Source organism: Suillus discolor, assembly GCF_016758755.1.
Source record: "Suillus discolor strain FC423 chromosome Unknown F5147scaffold_216, whole genome shotgun sequence".
NCBI classification, from domain to species: Eukaryota; Fungi; Basidiomycota; class Agaricomycetes; order Boletales; family Suillaceae; genus Suillus; species Suillus discolor.
Window position 1 is genome coordinate 12,221 of NW_024541463.1, and position 17,886 is coordinate 30,106.

General features: G+C 46.6%; 6 protein-coding genes across 6 annotated transcripts; 3 read left to right on the forward strand and 3 right to left on the reverse strand.

Annotated features, from left to right (window-relative positions):
• Nucleotides 1-2,521: 2,521 nt before the first annotated feature.
• F5147DRAFT_748801 (uncharacterized protein) lies at nucleotides 2,522-6,910 on the reverse strand (the record flags this gene model as incomplete). The annotated part of the gene is made up of 12 exons (XM_041440111.1): nucleotides 2,522-2,859; nucleotides 2,910-3,552; nucleotides 3,690-3,760; nucleotides 4,572-4,721; nucleotides 4,770-4,899; nucleotides 4,993-5,164; nucleotides 5,220-5,368; nucleotides 5,414-5,579; nucleotides 5,643-5,836; nucleotides 5,887-6,258; nucleotides 6,311-6,517; nucleotides 6,569-6,910. The coding sequence occupies 12 exons, from the start codon at nucleotides 6,908-6,910 to the stop codon at nucleotides 2,522-2,524; spliced, it is 2,934 nt and encodes a 977-aa protein (XP_041284506.1).
• A 540-nt stretch (nucleotides 6,911-7,450) lies between these two features.
• F5147DRAFT_782469 (uncharacterized protein) lies at nucleotides 7,451-8,160 on the forward strand (the record flags this gene model as incomplete). The annotated part of the gene is made up of 3 exons (XM_041442762.1): nucleotides 7,451-7,604; nucleotides 7,664-7,982; nucleotides 8,034-8,160. The coding sequence occupies 3 exons, from the start codon at nucleotides 7,451-7,453 to the stop codon at nucleotides 8,158-8,160; spliced, it is 600 nt and encodes a 199-aa protein (XP_041284507.1).
• An 852-nt stretch (nucleotides 8,161-9,012) lies between these two features.
• Nucleotides 9,013-9,829, forward strand: F5147DRAFT_782470 (uncharacterized protein; the record flags this gene model as incomplete). Its single annotated transcript, XM_041442763.1, has 4 exons — nucleotides 9,013-9,083; nucleotides 9,140-9,220; nucleotides 9,272-9,370; nucleotides 9,418-9,829. The coding sequence occupies 4 exons, from the start codon at nucleotides 9,013-9,015 to the stop codon at nucleotides 9,827-9,829; spliced, it is 663 nt and encodes a 220-aa protein (XP_041284508.1).
• Nucleotides 9,830-10,223: 394 nt separating this feature from the next.
• F5147DRAFT_659821 (uncharacterized protein) lies at nucleotides 10,224-12,940 on the forward strand (the record flags this gene model as incomplete). The annotated part of the gene is made up of 6 exons (XM_041434630.1): nucleotides 10,224-10,391; nucleotides 10,450-10,856; nucleotides 10,916-11,139; nucleotides 11,175-12,227; nucleotides 12,637-12,826; nucleotides 12,880-12,940. 6 exons carry the CDS (start codon nucleotides 10,224-10,226, stop codon nucleotides 12,938-12,940), a joined length of 2,103 nt encoding a protein of 700 aa, XP_041284509.1.
• A 682-nt stretch (nucleotides 12,941-13,622) lies between these two features.
• Nucleotides 13,623-15,152, reverse strand: F5147DRAFT_782472 (uncharacterized protein; the record flags this gene model as incomplete). The annotated part of the gene is made up of 8 exons (XM_041442764.1): nucleotides 13,623-13,743; nucleotides 13,795-13,949; nucleotides 14,001-14,192; nucleotides 14,241-14,379; nucleotides 14,429-14,619; nucleotides 14,668-14,782; nucleotides 14,828-14,959; nucleotides 15,016-15,152. 8 exons carry the CDS (start codon nucleotides 15,150-15,152, stop codon nucleotides 13,623-13,625), a joined length of 1,182 nt encoding a protein of 393 aa, XP_041284510.1.
• Nucleotides 15,153-16,772: 1,620 nt separating this feature from the next.
• F5147DRAFT_659823 (uncharacterized protein) lies at nucleotides 16,773-17,418 on the reverse strand (the record flags this gene model as incomplete). The annotated part of the gene is made up of 5 exons (XM_041434631.1): nucleotides 16,773-16,862; nucleotides 16,912-17,004; nucleotides 17,053-17,188; nucleotides 17,251-17,281; nucleotides 17,403-17,418. The coding sequence occupies 5 exons, from the start codon at nucleotides 17,416-17,418 to the stop codon at nucleotides 16,773-16,775; spliced, it is 366 nt and encodes a 121-aa protein (XP_041284511.1).
• Nucleotides 17,419-17,886: the final 468 nt, after the last annotated feature.

The window sequence follows — 17,886 nt, forward strand, 5'->3', positions numbered from 1 at the left end:
AGCCTGGGCCCCCTCAGTTTCCTACGCGCCCCCAGCATGCTGCGCCTCCCATGCGTCTACCAGTGCCTCCTCAGCCACCCATACAACCTCTTGACCCAAATACCAAGAGCGAGCTTTCTAACCGCAGCAATCGTCTCCAGGACATCATGTCCAGTTTGGCCGCCGACCAGAGACAGTACATGAACCAGCAGCTGCTTTCATTCAAGAAGGTTTTTTCGCCTGGGCTGCTGTGTGCAACTTGTTGGGTTGCTGGTGCACCATGTCAACACCGCCTGGAGGATTGCGCTCACTTTCAATCTAGCAACTCGGCCTTCCGACTATGGAAATCCTACTTGCTGCTCCCGACATTTCATTGTTTCACATGTTGCCTTCCTCAAGTAAGTTTCATATTCACTGCTTATCATGATTATGTTGGTGTTGACCATCTGACAGAGAGGGTCTGTACATCCCAACAATGTTTATGGGAAGCCCTGCACCCTGGTAGATTTTGTCCGACCTATCGCTTGGACCTGTTGGGCCAATGTCAATCTACGACAATCACTAGTCATCAAATTTCCGGCCTTGAAAGACCAAAGTGAAGACGAGTACGCTTCATGGGGCACGACGCTAAACCAACAGCATGGCACTATGCAGTTCATGGACATTGTTGTTTGGACTGCCACCATAAGGCCGCTTCCTACCAAGTAAATACCCTGCGATACGAGTCGAATGCTGACGCTCTCAGCCCAATATGAAAGATGGCTAGGCAAATGACCTGTTTTGAATATATAGAATTAGCGTTTGGGACCAAATAATCAAACTTTTGTGACTCATGATCAATGTATAGTTCTGACAGCAAAACCATCCGTGAGTCTTGAGGAACACCCGGAACTTGGAAGCATGCGAGCGCGAAGGCAAAAAAGCTGAAAAAGCTGAAGGAGGCGTTGGCAGACGTGAGTTTTCTCATCTATTTCTGCTGCTGTGCAAGCCGATAACACAGTCCAGGACACCGATGGCAAGATCAAGACGAAGAAGCACGAAATTGCGAAGCACGAGACGAACTTGGAGAAGGAAGAGAAGGTGTTCGAAGGGATGCTTGAAGGGTACGTCCATGCCAATCCCACTACGATTCATACTACTCTTATCATGGACTAATAGACAAAACGCAAGTCTTCTACGCACATATTGAAGCGAAGCAGAAAGAACTACAGCCGTGGACTGCCAAGATTGATGTCAAGCAGACAGCGATTGACGTAGCAAGCTCTGAACAGGATGTCATCAGAGAACCGATGAACAAATGAGAAGGTCATCTAAAGCAATATATAATACAGCGTCACAACAATCTTCGTATATCTGCTGACCGCTTCACATGGGAATATTTGGCATTGTCGAGGAAACAACAATTTGAAAGCACACCAGCTGAGGAACGATATTGGCTAAGTGATCTCTTTCATTTGAATGTGTCTGAGAAAATATAAACGGGCTCAGGTTCAAAGCACACCAGCTGAGGAACGATGTTGGCTAAGTGATATCTTTCATTTGAATGTGTCTAAGCACCAGCTGAGGAACGATATTGGCTAAGTGATCCCTTTCATTTGAATGTGTCTAAGAAAACATAAACAAGCTCAGGTTCAAAGCACACCAGCCGAGGAACGATATTGGCTGAGTGATCTCTTTCATTTGAATGTGTCGAAGAAAACATAAACGGGCTCAGGTTCATCAAGTTTAATATGGACAGGTGCTGAGAGGGAAAAGAAAGAAGGTTGCGATTTGTGAAGGTGAAAGACACTGCGATAATGTTTAATTGTTAGCTGCTAGATATCGATTGGGGATCCGTGCGAAAAAGTGTTGCCTTTGCGGAGCAGCGGATGCGTTCAATAGGTGAGCGACAGATCAACTTTTGTTCCGCTTTGACTTTTAACGACATCTACTTGAAAATTCTAACTTTCATCATTAATGGGACAATTTTTCAACGTGTAATGAAAGCAAATACCTTCCAGAGGATTACAGAGTTGACAGCAGTGAGTCATCCTTCCCATCGGTGTTTCCCTTATCATTCAACGAACATCTCATGTATTTCGCCTCATACCAGTTACATTGCTTCGCTTGCGACAGACGTCGTGCCTCTATGACCCAGTGCCTGGGCTCGCAAGTTGACAACAGTGAGTCATGCTTCACATCGGTTTTTTCCTTATCATTCAACGAACGTCTCACAAGTAGCTGGGGGAGTAATGTATCAAGTACTCGCACATGTAGTTAAGGGTAATACAAGAATCACTCTGCACTGTAGGACCTGTGATACATCAATGTACAGGGTTGCACAGTCCCCCAATAAGTCCCCCAATAGACTGAGCATAGAATATGAAGCAAGGGATTCTCGATCTTACAGATCTTGTATGTTGTTGGTACCTGGCATTCTTGATCTTACAGATCCCTAAGTCATCAGTACCTGGTCATCCTGATCTCGTTCCTAGTGATCAAGCTATGTTTAGTGCAAGATATAAATATATTAACGCCTAGTGTTAAGTACATGAGTGATGTATCAGTTATACAACAGGGGCTGCACGTCGATGGTAGGTTCATCCTCACTGTCCGGTGGGATCTCCAAGGCGGTGCTTACAAACTTCGGTACATCTTTCCATAGGGCCTGAAAGGATGCGACAAGGGATAGATGCAGCATAGCCTGTCGACATGCATACGCAGCCAGCCCTTCTTGTTCAGCCGCCGACTCCGAGGCTCGAGAGCTACGCCTTCCACCCCACCACTCCGCCTGCCACTTCAAGAAGACTATAACTCTCCGCATCTCCTCGAGGAGAAGTTCAACTTCTTCCGACCAACGGTTTGCGCGTGCGCGTGCTTTGCACCACTCTACTCGAACGCCTAAGAGATGTCATCAGTATACCATATCAAACTAGAATTAGTAGACCCACAATCCTGAACGCGCTCATTTTCTGAGCTGCTATTGTCCACATGTGAGTCTAGCCAGATCCAAGAGATCGTACCAGTGCCTTGTCTCTCCATATCGCCCATAGGTCTTACATCTGAATCCAAGAGTGGTGGAAGGGAAATGTCCCAGCCCGACTTATCGAGTCGATAGCCGAGAGCTAACAGAGCGTTACGTGCACGTCGATACTTGTCAACACTAGCCCATTTTCTCATCTCCACGCCTTCGATGAGGGCCTGTGCATGGGTAGAAGCTGCCTGACCGCGCACATTTCTATCTTTATAGATATACATATGAGACCGAAGCCGGAGATGTGAACAGACCTCGTTGAGAGCATCCTGTGCCTGTGTGTGCCGTAGGTCCCATTCGTGTGCAGCCAGCTTCTTGTCACATGATACTGTTGGTTGGAGCTCAGACGGGAGCCACAGCTTAAAGCTCTCGGGCTTGAGCGGCATCGTATTCGTCACGCCAGCTTCTGAAGATCGTTGACGAAACTGGGACACGATGGGCATATATAACTCCTGGACATGAGCCCAAGCATCCAGCCGACGTTGAAGGGCAGTGACACAGGTCTGCATAGCAGTCTTCTGCTTGTCCGTGGGGTGAAGAGACGCATTGGCCATATCAGTCTTCAAGTGCTGTCTTGTTGAGTTCTTCGTTACTGCGGTGAACTTGCTTGGTTGAACAGAAATACTCACTGTTGGTCTTGGAGGTCAATGCCGGTGGTGATTAATCTAGTTGGAGAAATGTTGGTATGTAGGGAGACGTTGGTCCCAGCCTGAAGTTCGTCGGCTTCAAGCTCAGCGAGCCGTAGACGCACTGCGGCTTGTGTGATAGCTGGGAGACATTAATTTGTGAACTCTAAAGAAATACCATTACTCACGAGCATATTGTTACAGAACATGGCACGAGTCCCCCGCCAGCAGACAGCCCTCTGCCACCGCACGGCTATAGACGATACCGGAGCCTCACCAGCTCTATAGATGACAGATGATGATAGATGATAATAGACAATAAGCGGCAACTGCCGGCTTAGATAAGCGGTCTGGACCGCACGTGACATGACATGATGACATAGGTCTGAAGACCTATTTATGTTATCAAGATAGAAGGCAAGCCTCGTGTTGCCTCATGTACAGATAGAAGGATACCACGTGGATCCTATCTCTGATGGAAGCGTACCGCATGGACGCTATCTACGATAGAAGCCCGCCTCATGGACGCTATCTCTGACTCGAGTAGATAAGCAGATTAGAACCCAGCTTCGAGCTGAGCTTAGATACGATAGAGTAGCCTTATATAAGGTTGAAGATTAAAGTAGACGTTCCTTACTTTAATCTTACTAGGTACAACCCAGAAACTAGTCTAATCAACTAGGTTTACCCTTGAACTCCTTGTCCCGCTAAAGCTACCTGCTCGACATCGACTCGTACCTTCAGTGACGCCTTTCACTGTCTGTAAACCGCTATCATCTCGGCGTAACCCCTCGTTAACCACCACGAGCTACGTTCGAGTATGCAACCTTTGCTTGTCTGTAAAGGCCGACGACTCTCAGCACTCGGTACCACTGTCGTGGTTGTCGCTGTTAGATTATCCTAGTCGCACACGACCGTTTGTCGTAACACATATCGGCTCTCAAATGGATTACATTGAGAGCCATCCTCCTCCCAAGCCTCGACCTCTTTCCTCCACTGAAGGATGAGCATAGGCTGAATGGTCCTCTCTAGCTCCGCCAGTCCTTCCCCATGCTCCCTCTTCCACTTAACAGCGTCACTGATCTTGCGCAAGAGAGTCCGGCCTATTAACGAATAAGCCCAAAATATTCCAACAGATAAACAATACAGACCTAGTGCCGTAACTTTCTTCCAGTTCCAATCCCCGAAGTGATCATCGAGGGTATCACGACACGATCCCGGACCCATTTCCTTTGTGCTCGTCGCGACCCGGTTTATATTGGACCATCCGCACTCAGGAGCCTCGCCATCGGTTCGTCCCACGTGTTTTGACCAGTTGAAGGAGAAGTTTCATTGACATTGGTCAATGTGCGCTTTCAGATGGAATTTGGGAACAAAAAACCGGACGGTCATGGAAGTATGAGAAATGTGTAACCTCGGCGGCATAGCTTCCATACATGTCCAAAGATTTTTATGCCACTGGCATGCGATGTCGTAAGACATATTGATCATCGTTACCGTGAACGCCAGGAGTGCCAAGAACACGAGATAATCCATGTTAATGTATCTATATATCCCATTTATCAGCGATGCTCATGACATTAGATAAAAATTGAACGCACTTTTCGCCTTTCTGCAAGTCACCGACCCCATTCGCAAGTTTCATGTCATGCCTGGCGCAATCGACTGCGCCAACGCCTGTTGCCGCCAGGCCATGCGAAGACTTCGTGTCTGCCATATTGATGGCATTATGACTAACACATGTACTGCGCTGGGATACTATTAGTCAAACGTTGCATGTCACAATATTACTTACATCTTGCTTTGCGCCAGCTTGATCAGCCAAATATGACTTGTACGCTGCCTCCTCGACAAAATAAGCCCACCCAGAGTTCAGGCTGGGATCTCTATTATCCGAAGATACTACCTTGCGTTTGAGCTGGAAGTTGGCATCAATTGCAATGAATAGAGCGTATTTCCACCTACATTACAAATAACATCAGCCCATCAGTTGTAATTGCCGCTGAATTTATTTTTTTACATACCTAACCAATAATGGCACATTCTGCCAGTCTTGCGGTAGATTCTTGCCAGGATGGGGGCATGCCGGACACAGCACGGCTAATTTGCCTGCAGTCGTGGCCTTGGCGCCAGCAGGGTCGTGGCCTCTCCCTGCACGACGGAGTTGCCTGAGATGTCGCCATTCGTGAATCATACGCATGAATGCGGAGTAACGATCCTAAGTCTCATGTCAGTAACTCGCAGGACTGATACATTGTGGCTACTTACTTGTATGTGCGACAGGCCCGCGTTGTTGTTTCGTCTCGCTAGTGAATGGTAGAACTCATACGCTGACACCTTGCTCTCGAAAGACAGGATGTGGAAGTGCTCCAGTAGAGTAAAGGTTGCAGCAGTCCGAGGATCCGACGTAGTTGCTGGATACCATCGTGCGCGAAGTAACTGCTTGTAGCGGATTTGAGCGCTTGCGCAGCCACAAAAGTCCAGTGCGATCTCATGCACACCATGGACGTCGATGACAACGAAGTCATCACCAGCCGAGGGACGAGGGTTGTAGCATGTCTCGCCTGGCTCGTGTCCTAGCTGCACACGAAGACCCATTTGTTTCAGGGTGCTGCGCTGGAAAAATAAGTCGTTCCACATCTTAGAGGGACCTGTCAGTCTTTAATATTAGCAAATAAAAATGTGTACGTACGTCAATCCTGTGCAAAGAATTATTCGCGTGACTTTGAAGCACGCACTCTTGACAAAACATTTGTGTGCTGAAGCAATCACGACATCTGAAAAGGGGTGCAGCAAGGCCACAACGACATGAGATCCCTGCATTTCCACGACCTTCAAGGCGCAAGGTTTCATCCAGGAAGGCCTGACGCTCGGGGATCCATGCTAGCAATGGTGTATCCTGATATATGATGTTTAATTTGTGTGATAATTGTAGGCCGATGATACTCACCGCAGCAGTGCGTTTGCGTTTGTCAAGCCGACAATCAATCTCTTGTGGTTCCTCTTGTTCCAGGGACAATTCATCCCAACCATCCCACGGGCCTGCGTCAGAACCAGCATCTGAGGAGTCAAAAATGGAGAGAGAGGGAGCGGGAACATAATGTGTATGTAGTTGAGTGCGACCCTGAGTAGTGATTCCTACTGTGCGTAACTGCAACAGTGGAGTATTAGCGGTGGAGGGTATGAAACGAGTACGTTCAATCCGGGAACTCTTGGCTGAGCGTCCCTGCAACATTACACCTAGTCGTCGACCAGGGCCAGCGTTCAAGACTCCAAAGCCAAAAAGAAGCATGGAGAATCATGATACTTCAAGCAGTAAGTAAATACTCCATGTAATGACAAGGAGAATAAAGACTCACTGGGCTCGGAATAGAACATAGAGTTGTACGTGTAATTCAAGAGGTAAATGCTCCACGTAATAATTCTAATGGGCACAAAACTCACCGTCCTCGGAGTAGAAACAAGCTGGTCACCTGTTGCAGCAGACACCATATAAGCTGCGTCCGAAACAGAAATCAAGGCTTCAATTATGATCATGGCGTGGATGACGGCAAGGTGAATGATCCGCAGTCTGATCATGATCTTGATCATGGCGTTAACAATGGTGAATCCGAGTCACTGTTGATCCGCATGAGCTTAGTCAGCCTGAGATTTCATGTCCGAGTCGTTCCATAAGTCAATACCACACCTCCTCTGATCAATATCCATGGACTTACAATGAGTTCTTGAGGATCAAATTACGAGAGCACTTGCTGCATAAATACCTGTCCCGGTGAGTAATGTATCATTCACTTTTCGCATCCTCCTCCACTCAATATACAGCCTCGTTAACATGTCTCAAAGCCCATCTCCCTCCAGTCAGACGGACACTATGGTGTCCATTCGACTGGATGGCCTCATTGGCATCTTGCAGGGTCTTTGTCTCGACGACAGGACAGCAATATCAGCTGCGTTGCAGGCTGGCACCAGTCCAAATGTTACCGAAGGTGGATCCGCCTGGTTTCTTTGATTTATTATTACTAATTTTGTTTTAACAATGTTGCAGGGCCTGTTGCCAGTCTCACAGCTCCTTTGGGCAGTGAAGATCCCACATCTGCTCCAGATGATTCCCCTGCCATCATTGCAGCTCCTCCTGCTCCTGCCCCCGCCCCAGCCATAGGACATGAGCATGAGCCCGTCATCATCCTCACGCTCAATGACGGGGACTCATCCGACGATGAGGATGCTGCTAATGCAGCTACGTCCCTCGCTGATAATTCCACCCTTCAGTATCACAACGGCACGTACTTCAATGTGCCCATTGAAGTCACCGCCCCACTGTACTACATAACGAGGGGTCGTTATATTGGGGTCTTCTCAGGATGGTAAGTCTAGACGTGCTCCGTTCATTTCATTCACTAATTCATTTTGGACAGGGATGCTACTGGCCCCAAGGTGCTCGGGGTTTCATGCGCCATATATCACAAGGCAGAATCTCTTGAGCTTGGTATTGGGATTATGAAGCGCGCCATAGAACGCGGTGAGGTGGCACAGGTAGTCTAGTCTTAGTAGTCACACTGTGCAATTGTCAATACCAAGCTATTATATTTGTTCGAGCAAGCAGAGGAGCACAGTGAAAATTTGAACAGAACACCTTTGGAAGCACAACCCGCACAAAAATAGCCCATGTGCCATAGGCTAGCTATTAATAACACTTAATTCTAAGTTTCGGTCCTACCATATGTTTTGGTCCTACCGCATCCTACAACATATCATTCTCGCCATTGCAAGCCTGTATCTTAGCTGAATGGTTCTCGGTGAAGGACCATGTCACTCTACAAGTCATCCTGCTTAGCTGTCTTGTTACAATATCTGCACGACTACTTGCTGTTGATTGATTATCGGTTCAACCTTTGTCAAGGACAATCTTGTTACTGACTTTACTAGAACTTAGGGGGACTTGGGCATTTGAACACTAGGTAAGTCCAGAATGATATTTCTCGCGAGGCAGCACTACCATAACACATATCACACTCACACTTATCTTTCCACTAGCATTCTACCTAGCTAGCAGGTCTCTCTCAGTCACAACGTCTTAAGATTGTGTTATGGTCCGACCATCTTCGCACATCCTCGCAGGTGCTTCATTCACCAATTAAAAAGGTTTGGTTTAAACAAATGTAAGTACTCGCTGCAATGCATATCATACTGATTCATACACATAGGTATCTGTATATCAACATTTCATTGAGGCAGCGGGTCCCTTGATGCACCATGTGTTATGGTCAAATCGAAGACTCGTTGTTTTGGTCCTGTAAGTACTCGCTGCAATACATATCACACTGATTCATACACATAGGTATCTGTATATCAACATTTCATTGAGGCAGCGGGTCCCTCGATGCACCATGTGTTATGGTCCGACCATCATCGGCGCATGTGCTTCATTGGCAAATCAAAGACTCATTGTTTTGGTCCAAACAAATGTGAGTACTTCGTTTTAAATGCTGCGTTCTTCCCTCTGACTTTCACTGCTCTTCAGTATGGTACGCCCAACTATTCATAGAACTCATCAAGATAGAGTACAAGCTGCAAGAGACAAGCGTAGACGACACTATCTAAAGTAAGCAATACACCAACGGTGTCTTTGAGTCGCTTTAATCGAGAATTCCAGGTGTCGAGAGGCTATACTAGCAAAGCGGCATCAGGTACGCAAAGAAAAAAAACTTTGTCCAGTCAACAATCCTTTGGATGACGAAGATGAACCAATGTCGTGCGGGTTTGACTTACATATCTCAATGTAACTGACATTAGCAACAGTGAAACCTTACAAGACTGCATTGCTGCGGTCAAGTATGCCAAGGACGACTTCATGGCGCATATCAAATCTCCACGACGATTCTTTGACCTCCTCATGGACGAGTACTCCAAGACTATGCCTGACCCCGATTTAGATCCTACTGGGTGCGGAGACAAATCTATCTTCGAACACGCTATTGAAAATTTCGAAAATTTTATTGACAGAGCGAACGGCGGACTGGATGGTATCCTTCAGATGTGTGGTATTTGTGATGAGTGGCGTGCTGCAGATGCCATCTGCAAATTCATGAGGGAAATCGTAGGGATGGTGGAAGACATCTTGTTGCGTCTGGCGGAAGGCAGAGACAGTGAACTAGCGGTTGCCTTCATGGAGGGTGAATTGTGGTACCAGGAATACAAGTTCTCCGCCTAGTGTACCTACTACCTAGTACTAGTACCATGCACTTCTATCTATGTCCATGGGACTATTGATTGGTGACAGCAACTTGCAGTGTGAAACACGCTATGCGCAAATCTTTCTGCGAAGATGCTCATGTACTATCTCCGAGTCTATTGGTCTGGTCATGGCGCAATGGGACAACCATTTCTGGGAGTACTTATCGCGCCTGTGGCTGAAGGAATCAGTACACGTCTGACTGATCCTTTTCATTGTGTCTAACTTTTATCTAGAGCATCTCACGCGACGCGACAAATCAGTAAAAGTACGTGTAGATTACCTTGATGTTAGTACACTGACGAGTAGTCATTTAAGATGGCACCACATAGTTGGCTCTCGGAGGAGCAGCAAACCTTTGTGCTCACCTACCATGAAAGCTTTCTCGAGTGTAAAAAAAGGGAACTACAACTCTTTCTGGCCCCCCTTTTTCGAGAAGTGGGAAGAATGTTGGCCAATCACTCTGGAAGGCTCATTAGAGCCCCTTGATGAGAACGCAAGACTCGAGCAGATGGCTAAGGCAAGGGATGCCCTTCAGACGGTAAGATTTGTATCCTAATTAATGTATTGAAATATTGGCTAATCACGTATGAAACTAGCGTTTGATGGTCAAACTATGCAATGACTTTGGTAATTCGAAGATAGGCCGCCGGGCAAACACCGCTGGGAATACCATCGTCAGCAAGCTGATTGGCGATATCACCATCAAGTCAGGCAAAAAGAAATCACGCCCCCTCAATGCAACAGAGGTTTATGCCAAGAAGTATTACTCATCGCGTGTCCAGCCTGCAGTCAAGGAGGAACTCGATGCCATGAAGAACGCAGTTGATGCACCTGAACCCAAAAAGCGGGTGATTCAGGTTGTCTGCAAACAACTAGCATCCTGCTGGGAGAACGAAAGTGTGCAGGTGAAGGAAGAGGTCACGAAATTGGCCCAAGAGATGAAGGAAAAGAGGGAGAAAGAGAAAGAAGCCATACCTGACAAGAAGGAGGTGCCGAAGGAGTTGTGAGTGACGCTGACTATCTCACTTCATTATCACTGATGGTAGGCAGGGTTATATGCAGACTTACAGAAATACTGTCCATGTTTTTCACCAAGTTACACGATTCGACGGGATGGACATTCAGCGTCTTACTAGCTGGTCCTGACCCTGCGAACGCCAGCAAACTCGATGTCAGTAGCCTGCATATTGGAACGACCCTTGCTGGCAATCGGTTCAATCAAGCATATCCGAAATTCGAGGAGAGTATCATGGTGCCTTACTTTGAGTTTGCATCTCGAGCATTTTGTGAGTCGTCTAATGGTTGGCGTCTCTGTTTGAAGCTGATCAAGATGTAGCCGACACTGCATTATTATTATCAAAGGGAACCACTACGCCTGACCAGAATGATACATCACTGCCAGACACACAGGCACTGCCAGCCCATAACTCCCATAACTCCCATAACTCCGTCACAGCTGATATATCAGACACACAGGCACTGCCAGCCCATAACTCCCATAACTCCGTCACAGCTGATATATCACTCGCTACCATCTCTTCCGCATCCTCTTCCACACCTGATACATCACTTGCCACTGTCTCACCCGATACATCACTTGCTACTGTCTCACCCGATACATCGCTCACTACCGATACACCATTCATGGCGTCAGTACCATCCCGGTTGCAATCCGCTTACAACTTTTTCCAATTTGATCCCCCCGATCTTCAAGATGACGACGTTGATCTAGACTTCAACAGTACAATCCTACCGATGCCGCCCAACTACAAGCCGCCATCTCTGTTACCTCCCTCTTCTCCAATGGAGTTTTCGTCCACTTCCTCTGGAATGGATTGGTTTGCTTCTTCGAGATTATCTCCTCTAACTTCCACCTCGAGATTGGGAGACCTTAATTCTGCTGGTCCCTTGGGACACGACTCTGACAACACCCTCACAACTTTGCAGAGCCAAGCGTCTCCTCCTCGTCTTCGCCATATATCATCCGTTCTCACAAAAACTGCAACTGCCAATTCTTATGCTTCTGCCCCAAACAACAATCCCTTTGCTCCCATGGCAACTTCTACTCTCGCGCATTCTCCAACTTCGGTAGAAATCCCTTCTGTGCAACCATCTTCAGTTGTGCCTGAACCTCCCACCATGGAACCTATTATGGCCACTCCTTCTCCACCCGCCACAGTTGGTGGGGTGTTACCAGCGACAACGAAGGCTGCTGAACACAAGTCCACAAAGAGCAATGAGACAGTCTCTGCAAAGCGTCAGAAGAGGGAGGGTGCAGTGGTCCTACCCACTGAGAACTCGCAGCCCATCGAGGGAGGCCGAGGTAAACGACAACGCTTCCAGTCATCCCGGGCGGCTGCTGCCAATGCCATAGGTACAACTTAGGTAAATTCTTTCGTGTTCATTCATAGCTGCTCTTTTCCCAGTACTACAATATGCCCGGCAACAGCCCTCTTAGTGACACTCCAACATTTGTTTCTTCATTCACCTCTCACAGTAGCTCATCCTTTCATCTCTTTCGGTCGTTAGTATACCATAATCGGCTTCCTCGTGTACTACATTGTATGTATTGCTTGAGTCCGTCGTGTTAATGCCTCAATGCCTCATTCTGAGTCTGTCATCTAATTCTGTATGAATGGAAAACCCATAATAAGGACTGAACTGCCCAAGCTCGCAGCCGACTCGAAGTATTGACTTTTGACTTGGTGGACTTAGTCGAATTTCTGCAGCGTTTGAGTTCAACTGATACATCACTGACTCGGATCTCTATACATAGATCTTAGGTCACACATTCTTTAAGGTTGGGCTGGGCCGAGCGTTACTAGCTCGGGGGTGGTACACAAGCATAGTGGAGCCATTGGGAGGGCAGGATAGTACCTACTCACGAAATTTGAACATGTTCGAGTCACCTGAGGAATCAATAAGCGCTAATATGACAATATTTTTTGTAGAGAAATATCTAAAGGAATTATGGTGTGTGAAACACTAAACCAACAGACGTCTAAGATAAAGGGAGTGGTGACTAGGTGGGATTTGAAGATTTTGAATGAACGAGGAGGCGGGCTGCATGACCCAGCACCAGTATAACTGAAAATAGGTGCTGACAAATAAAAGATGCATAGGAGATAGGATAAAAATAGATTATCTGGTGGGCTGCATGACCCGGCACCAGTATAACTGAAAATAGGTGCTGACAAATTAAAAGATGCATAGGAAGACAGGATAAAAATAAAAGGAAGCAAGGTACGTGCTTGACTAAGCTTGATGGAAGCCAAGAAGCTGGACTGGCAGCTGCTTGGTTAGGATCCTCCACTGATACATCACTGCTATACGTCCTAGTAATTCTCGGTAGTTCAATGATTCATGTATTACCCTCACACTGACATTACTAGTTTTATAATGTATCATTATCACAGTATAGCCTGAACGTCTCATGCATTTACAGAAATAAAAACTTTTGGAAACTGATGGGCAATACCGCACATTTTTGTCTAGTCATCTACAAAACAAATTTATTTGTTAAAATCACCACTTACGAAAGTGTCTTGTCATAGCTAATTAAACGAGCAGAAGAGACTTATTGACAGCTCGCGACGCACTGTCAGATATATGGATTCAAAGACAAATGTTTTGATATTAATAATATTAGTAGCATATGGTACAGTGTAAATGTAGGACTGCACTGAATGCAGTGCAGCAAAGAGTAGTCGACATGATGATTATAGATCCTTGAAGGACAGCGGAAAAAGCAAGTGAAAATATTAAGTAGCTATTCGGAGTCAAACATGGCATCTTCCATCTCTTGTCTCTGCACAGCAAGTGCGCTCACAGACATCCGGGAAACAATGTCCATCGTCAAGTCTTCCCGATGATTTCTGCCGAAAACTTTTCTGCACAGGGTATTAGCGATGCAAGTGAGTTACTGACGATCGATGACTGACCTAGTCCACCATTCAAGGAGCTCTCTAACTCTGGCTCGTGCCGCTGGACCCGGGGCGTCCTCGAAGAAATCCACGATGTTGTCCCAGAAAATTTGATAATCGAAATCACTGTCTACAGCGCGCCAAGACGTGATATTAGAGAGTGCAAAACGGATCTGCAAAAATAAATTTCAGCCTTACAGTCAGGGACGAGCATTGATGATTACTTGGCAAGTTGCATAAGCGATCGCATGAGGAGTGACTTTCCTCATACCTATGATAGAAGCCACACACGTTTTCACTTTAGCCTGATCTGATTGTCTCCTGGCACGACGGTCGTTCTCGATGATATTGGCGCCGTCGCCGTCGCCATCCACTTCGTTGGCAGAGGACAGAGAGGTAAAGATAGCTTTGAACCCCTGCGATGCGATGAGATGCGAATCAGTTGGAAAAATCAAGTTACTCACCATAACCAACAGCTTCGACTTGAAGAGACCACGTTCAAGATTCTTGGCGTCAGCTTGGTAGTCTTCGTACATGAATGCCGGCCATGAATTCTCAGACACGATGAAGGAAATTGTATGGTCGTGAATGCCAGCCCTGACGCTGGACTCGGAATATTAGTGAGATGTGAGCGACGAAGACCATCACTTACATCGGATCTCCCCAGCGCCATTCCGCTGGGCAAAGTAATTGACCGCATGTATCGTGCACAAAACCCCGATGATGTTTGTTGTCCGCTCTGATGAGGGGAGTCGCATTACACTCAATATTTACCCATGACACCACGAGCTCTTTGAGAGTTCCAGTGTCGTCACCATGAGCTGAATCCGCGCCCTGCTTGAGCTAAATGGAAAATGAGCAAGAAGTGAACAAACTGGTGTCGGAAAGTACCTTTCTGAGCATGTCTTCCAACTCTTCATGGTCAAGACATGACAATTTTTCATGAAGCCACGGCAATACTTTAATGAATTCAATATAGCCACATTGGAGGCGGTTTTGGCTGTTCCTTTTCGTAAACAAACATGAGGATATGAACAATGATACTACTCACTCCGGAGTGGCGTCGCTGTCTGCATTTTCTTCACAATGCCGGTCATTTTCGGCAATGAGATCCTCTATGGGAGTGTAAAGGACCACCATCTGGCAAATCGCTCGTCCCTGTGAAACGTAATAGGTCGTCTTCCTAGTGACAATGAGACACTGAAACTGCTTTCAGTGGTTGAGAAAGGAGGTGCGCACCTTTGCTTTGTCGCTTTATCTTGCTTCAAAATTTCGACCTCCTCCATGAGGGCAGCAATCTTGCGCTTTGCCCTAGCATGAGGGGATGTTTGGACACAAAGGGATGTGTTCGAAGAAGGTGCATTCTCAGACGACATGCCAGAGATTTGAAGTGGGGTGAACGAAAGAGTTCAACCTGCGAGGCCGTCTTATATACTTGCCGAAAGCTCTAACAACCTTGTGATCACGTGAAAATCTCTCATGAGTTGTTCTCGAATAAGTAGAAGAGACTCGCCTTACTTGGTAGTTTGTCTCGAGCCCGTTTTGGTGATCTGTAGTAGCCCGTGTCGAGCCTGTTTTTGGATTAGTGTCAGAAACCCTGAAATTTGCAAGACAGGCATACAACGTGCGGAGTGCCCTTGGTAATGAGTTGCTGCTTGTAACCTAAAGTAGTAGTCACTTCATTGCCATCTATACAAATAATGTTCTGTCAACCAGTTAGTGAGTCGACCAGCCAAATGTTCGCTTTAAAGTCTCCCCGACTCTCATAATCAGAAAAGTAAGTATCGGTGGCCTTCACGACAGCAACGACAGCATCCAAATGATTTTCACTTCCTTGCATTTGACACAAGGCAACTGCAGTCAAGTGCACGACATTGCCAAAACAGATGCGATGCTGCAAGGCTTGTTAGTAATGATTGCGATCAGTGAGAATAAAGTTATCATTCCTACTAACGACTCAGTAAGTGAATGTGGGCACCAACATTACTATTGATGTACCTTTGAGGCGGTTCAGCTCAATGCGCTTAACTTGCTCGGGTGTCAGAAGCGAGTTCTCGGCAGTGGAAAGCGTAGGAGAAGCATTCCGGATTAATGCTTGAGACCTCTGGTGATTGATTGCTAGCTTTACTAAGGGTTGGAGACAGTGTTTCCGTTTCATATGACAAAGACTGGAGTTCTACAGATTAGGAAGTTGGTATTTTTACCACTGATGTGAGCAGTCAACTATTGGCAATACGTCCCATGCACTGTCTGCGCGTTTTCCTGGTATTCGACTAATATATTGGCAACATAACGACAGCAATGATAATAAGCGGTCAGTCGAAGCAAATCATCAACTTTCTACACTTGTGCACGTAGCATCGTTTGTTTTTGGCGACTTATCGCCCGAGTAATGACTCCTGTCGTGCCATTGGCAACGACCGGTTCAATAGGTGTAGGCCCACTTTCTGTGGTCGTTGGAGTGTCGACTTCCATCGGCAAATGTCCGCTCAACACGGAGCGAACCATCGTGGTGTGTGCACTAGGACCAGCCATGGGTCAAGCCCGCAGCACCCGAACTCAAGATGCCCACACCGATACCAAACCTCCTTCCACCAGCAATGTCCGCATCGCTTGAGCAATATCTGGCAGTTTGATGAACATTCCAGCACCTTCCAAATACCCTCCAAATCCATACCTGTCATATGAATACCGGGAGGCTTTCCCAAATCTGTCGCAGATGTTCGAGTACAATATTCTTGACACGTTCCAGGTACTCCGGTGCATTCATATCCCCTGTATTTGATGTAGTCCGGTCCAAAATACTTGTAGTATTCATCCACGGGTATTTCTAGATCATGTCAGTACGAGGTGAGAGAACTGCACTGAAAAAAGGCCAACCCAGTAGTATGGAGGCTTGTTGAAGGACTTCACAAATTGACACGGTTGGCATGCCCTGAATGTAAGTTCAAACAAGTCAAGGGTGACACTTTTGGTCATACCTCACATAGATAGGTTTAGGCAGCCGAGTTTGCCGACAATGAGTCCGTTCCAAATTGAAGAACAATAGCCGATGGGTCATACAATTCCATGACCTCACAAATCACCTGTATTGAAAACTTGTAGACGCCAGCTGGAAAAGAAAACATCACTCACAGGTTCGAACACCAATTTATAGTTTTCGTCTGAGAATCCATCGCGCAATGGGAAGTTGGGAAAGTAATATCCTCCTTTGCCTATTCCTATGTCCTGATAGGTGTCAACAATATTCCATCAACAAGACAAGATGACACTTACCCGCAATTCACCAGTTCCTGGAAAATACTCGCCATATTTGTGGAAACTGGCCGTCATGACCCGATCTGTGAACGCTTCTTCTGCCCCATCGCCATGATGAACATCAATATCAATGTAAAGGACTCTGGTATGATACCTGGTGGGTTCCGATCATCAGGACCATGACATGATTAGACTCTGCAATTGAAAAGCCCTTACCGGAACAACTCAAGAATGCTCAGCACAATGTCTGCGGCATGTAATTAGCGTGAAGATGACTGTTGCAGAAAGAGTTTGTAGAGTTGGTTTCATCCTGTTCAGGGTAAATAACCGTGTCACCACCTTCAGCTTGATAGACAACCATAACTTACGGGTGCCCAGGACCATAGTGGAACCCCCTGATGAGTCCGAGTCGAAAAACTAACACTGACGGGGAGGTAAGCACGACTCTGATCGAGGAATTTCCGGCTGCAAAGATGACTTACCACGGAATGCTGAGTAGACTGTGCGACCGAGGTCTCTCAGGCTATCTTACCTGCGTTAGTAAGCATCTTTGAAGTAAGTCGATGAGTCTGTGAGCTGAAACTGAGCGAAGGAAGAGCAATCGGTCGCTTCCATGACTGGAGCATTGTTCTGAAGCGTGCTTCGGCGCCTTTTAGTCAATCTCCTTCCAGACAGTAATAACCGTGACGCGCAACAACAACTATCGGAGCGAATGTTGCTATAAAACGCTAAGCAAATGCGCCAATGCCGGTAGGATTGGGTTTTGAAGGTGAACTTTAAGAATAAAGTTCCTATAGTAGCACTTAACGTTCCAAGAGGTAAATTTTTCGATCCGAACAGCATTTATTACCT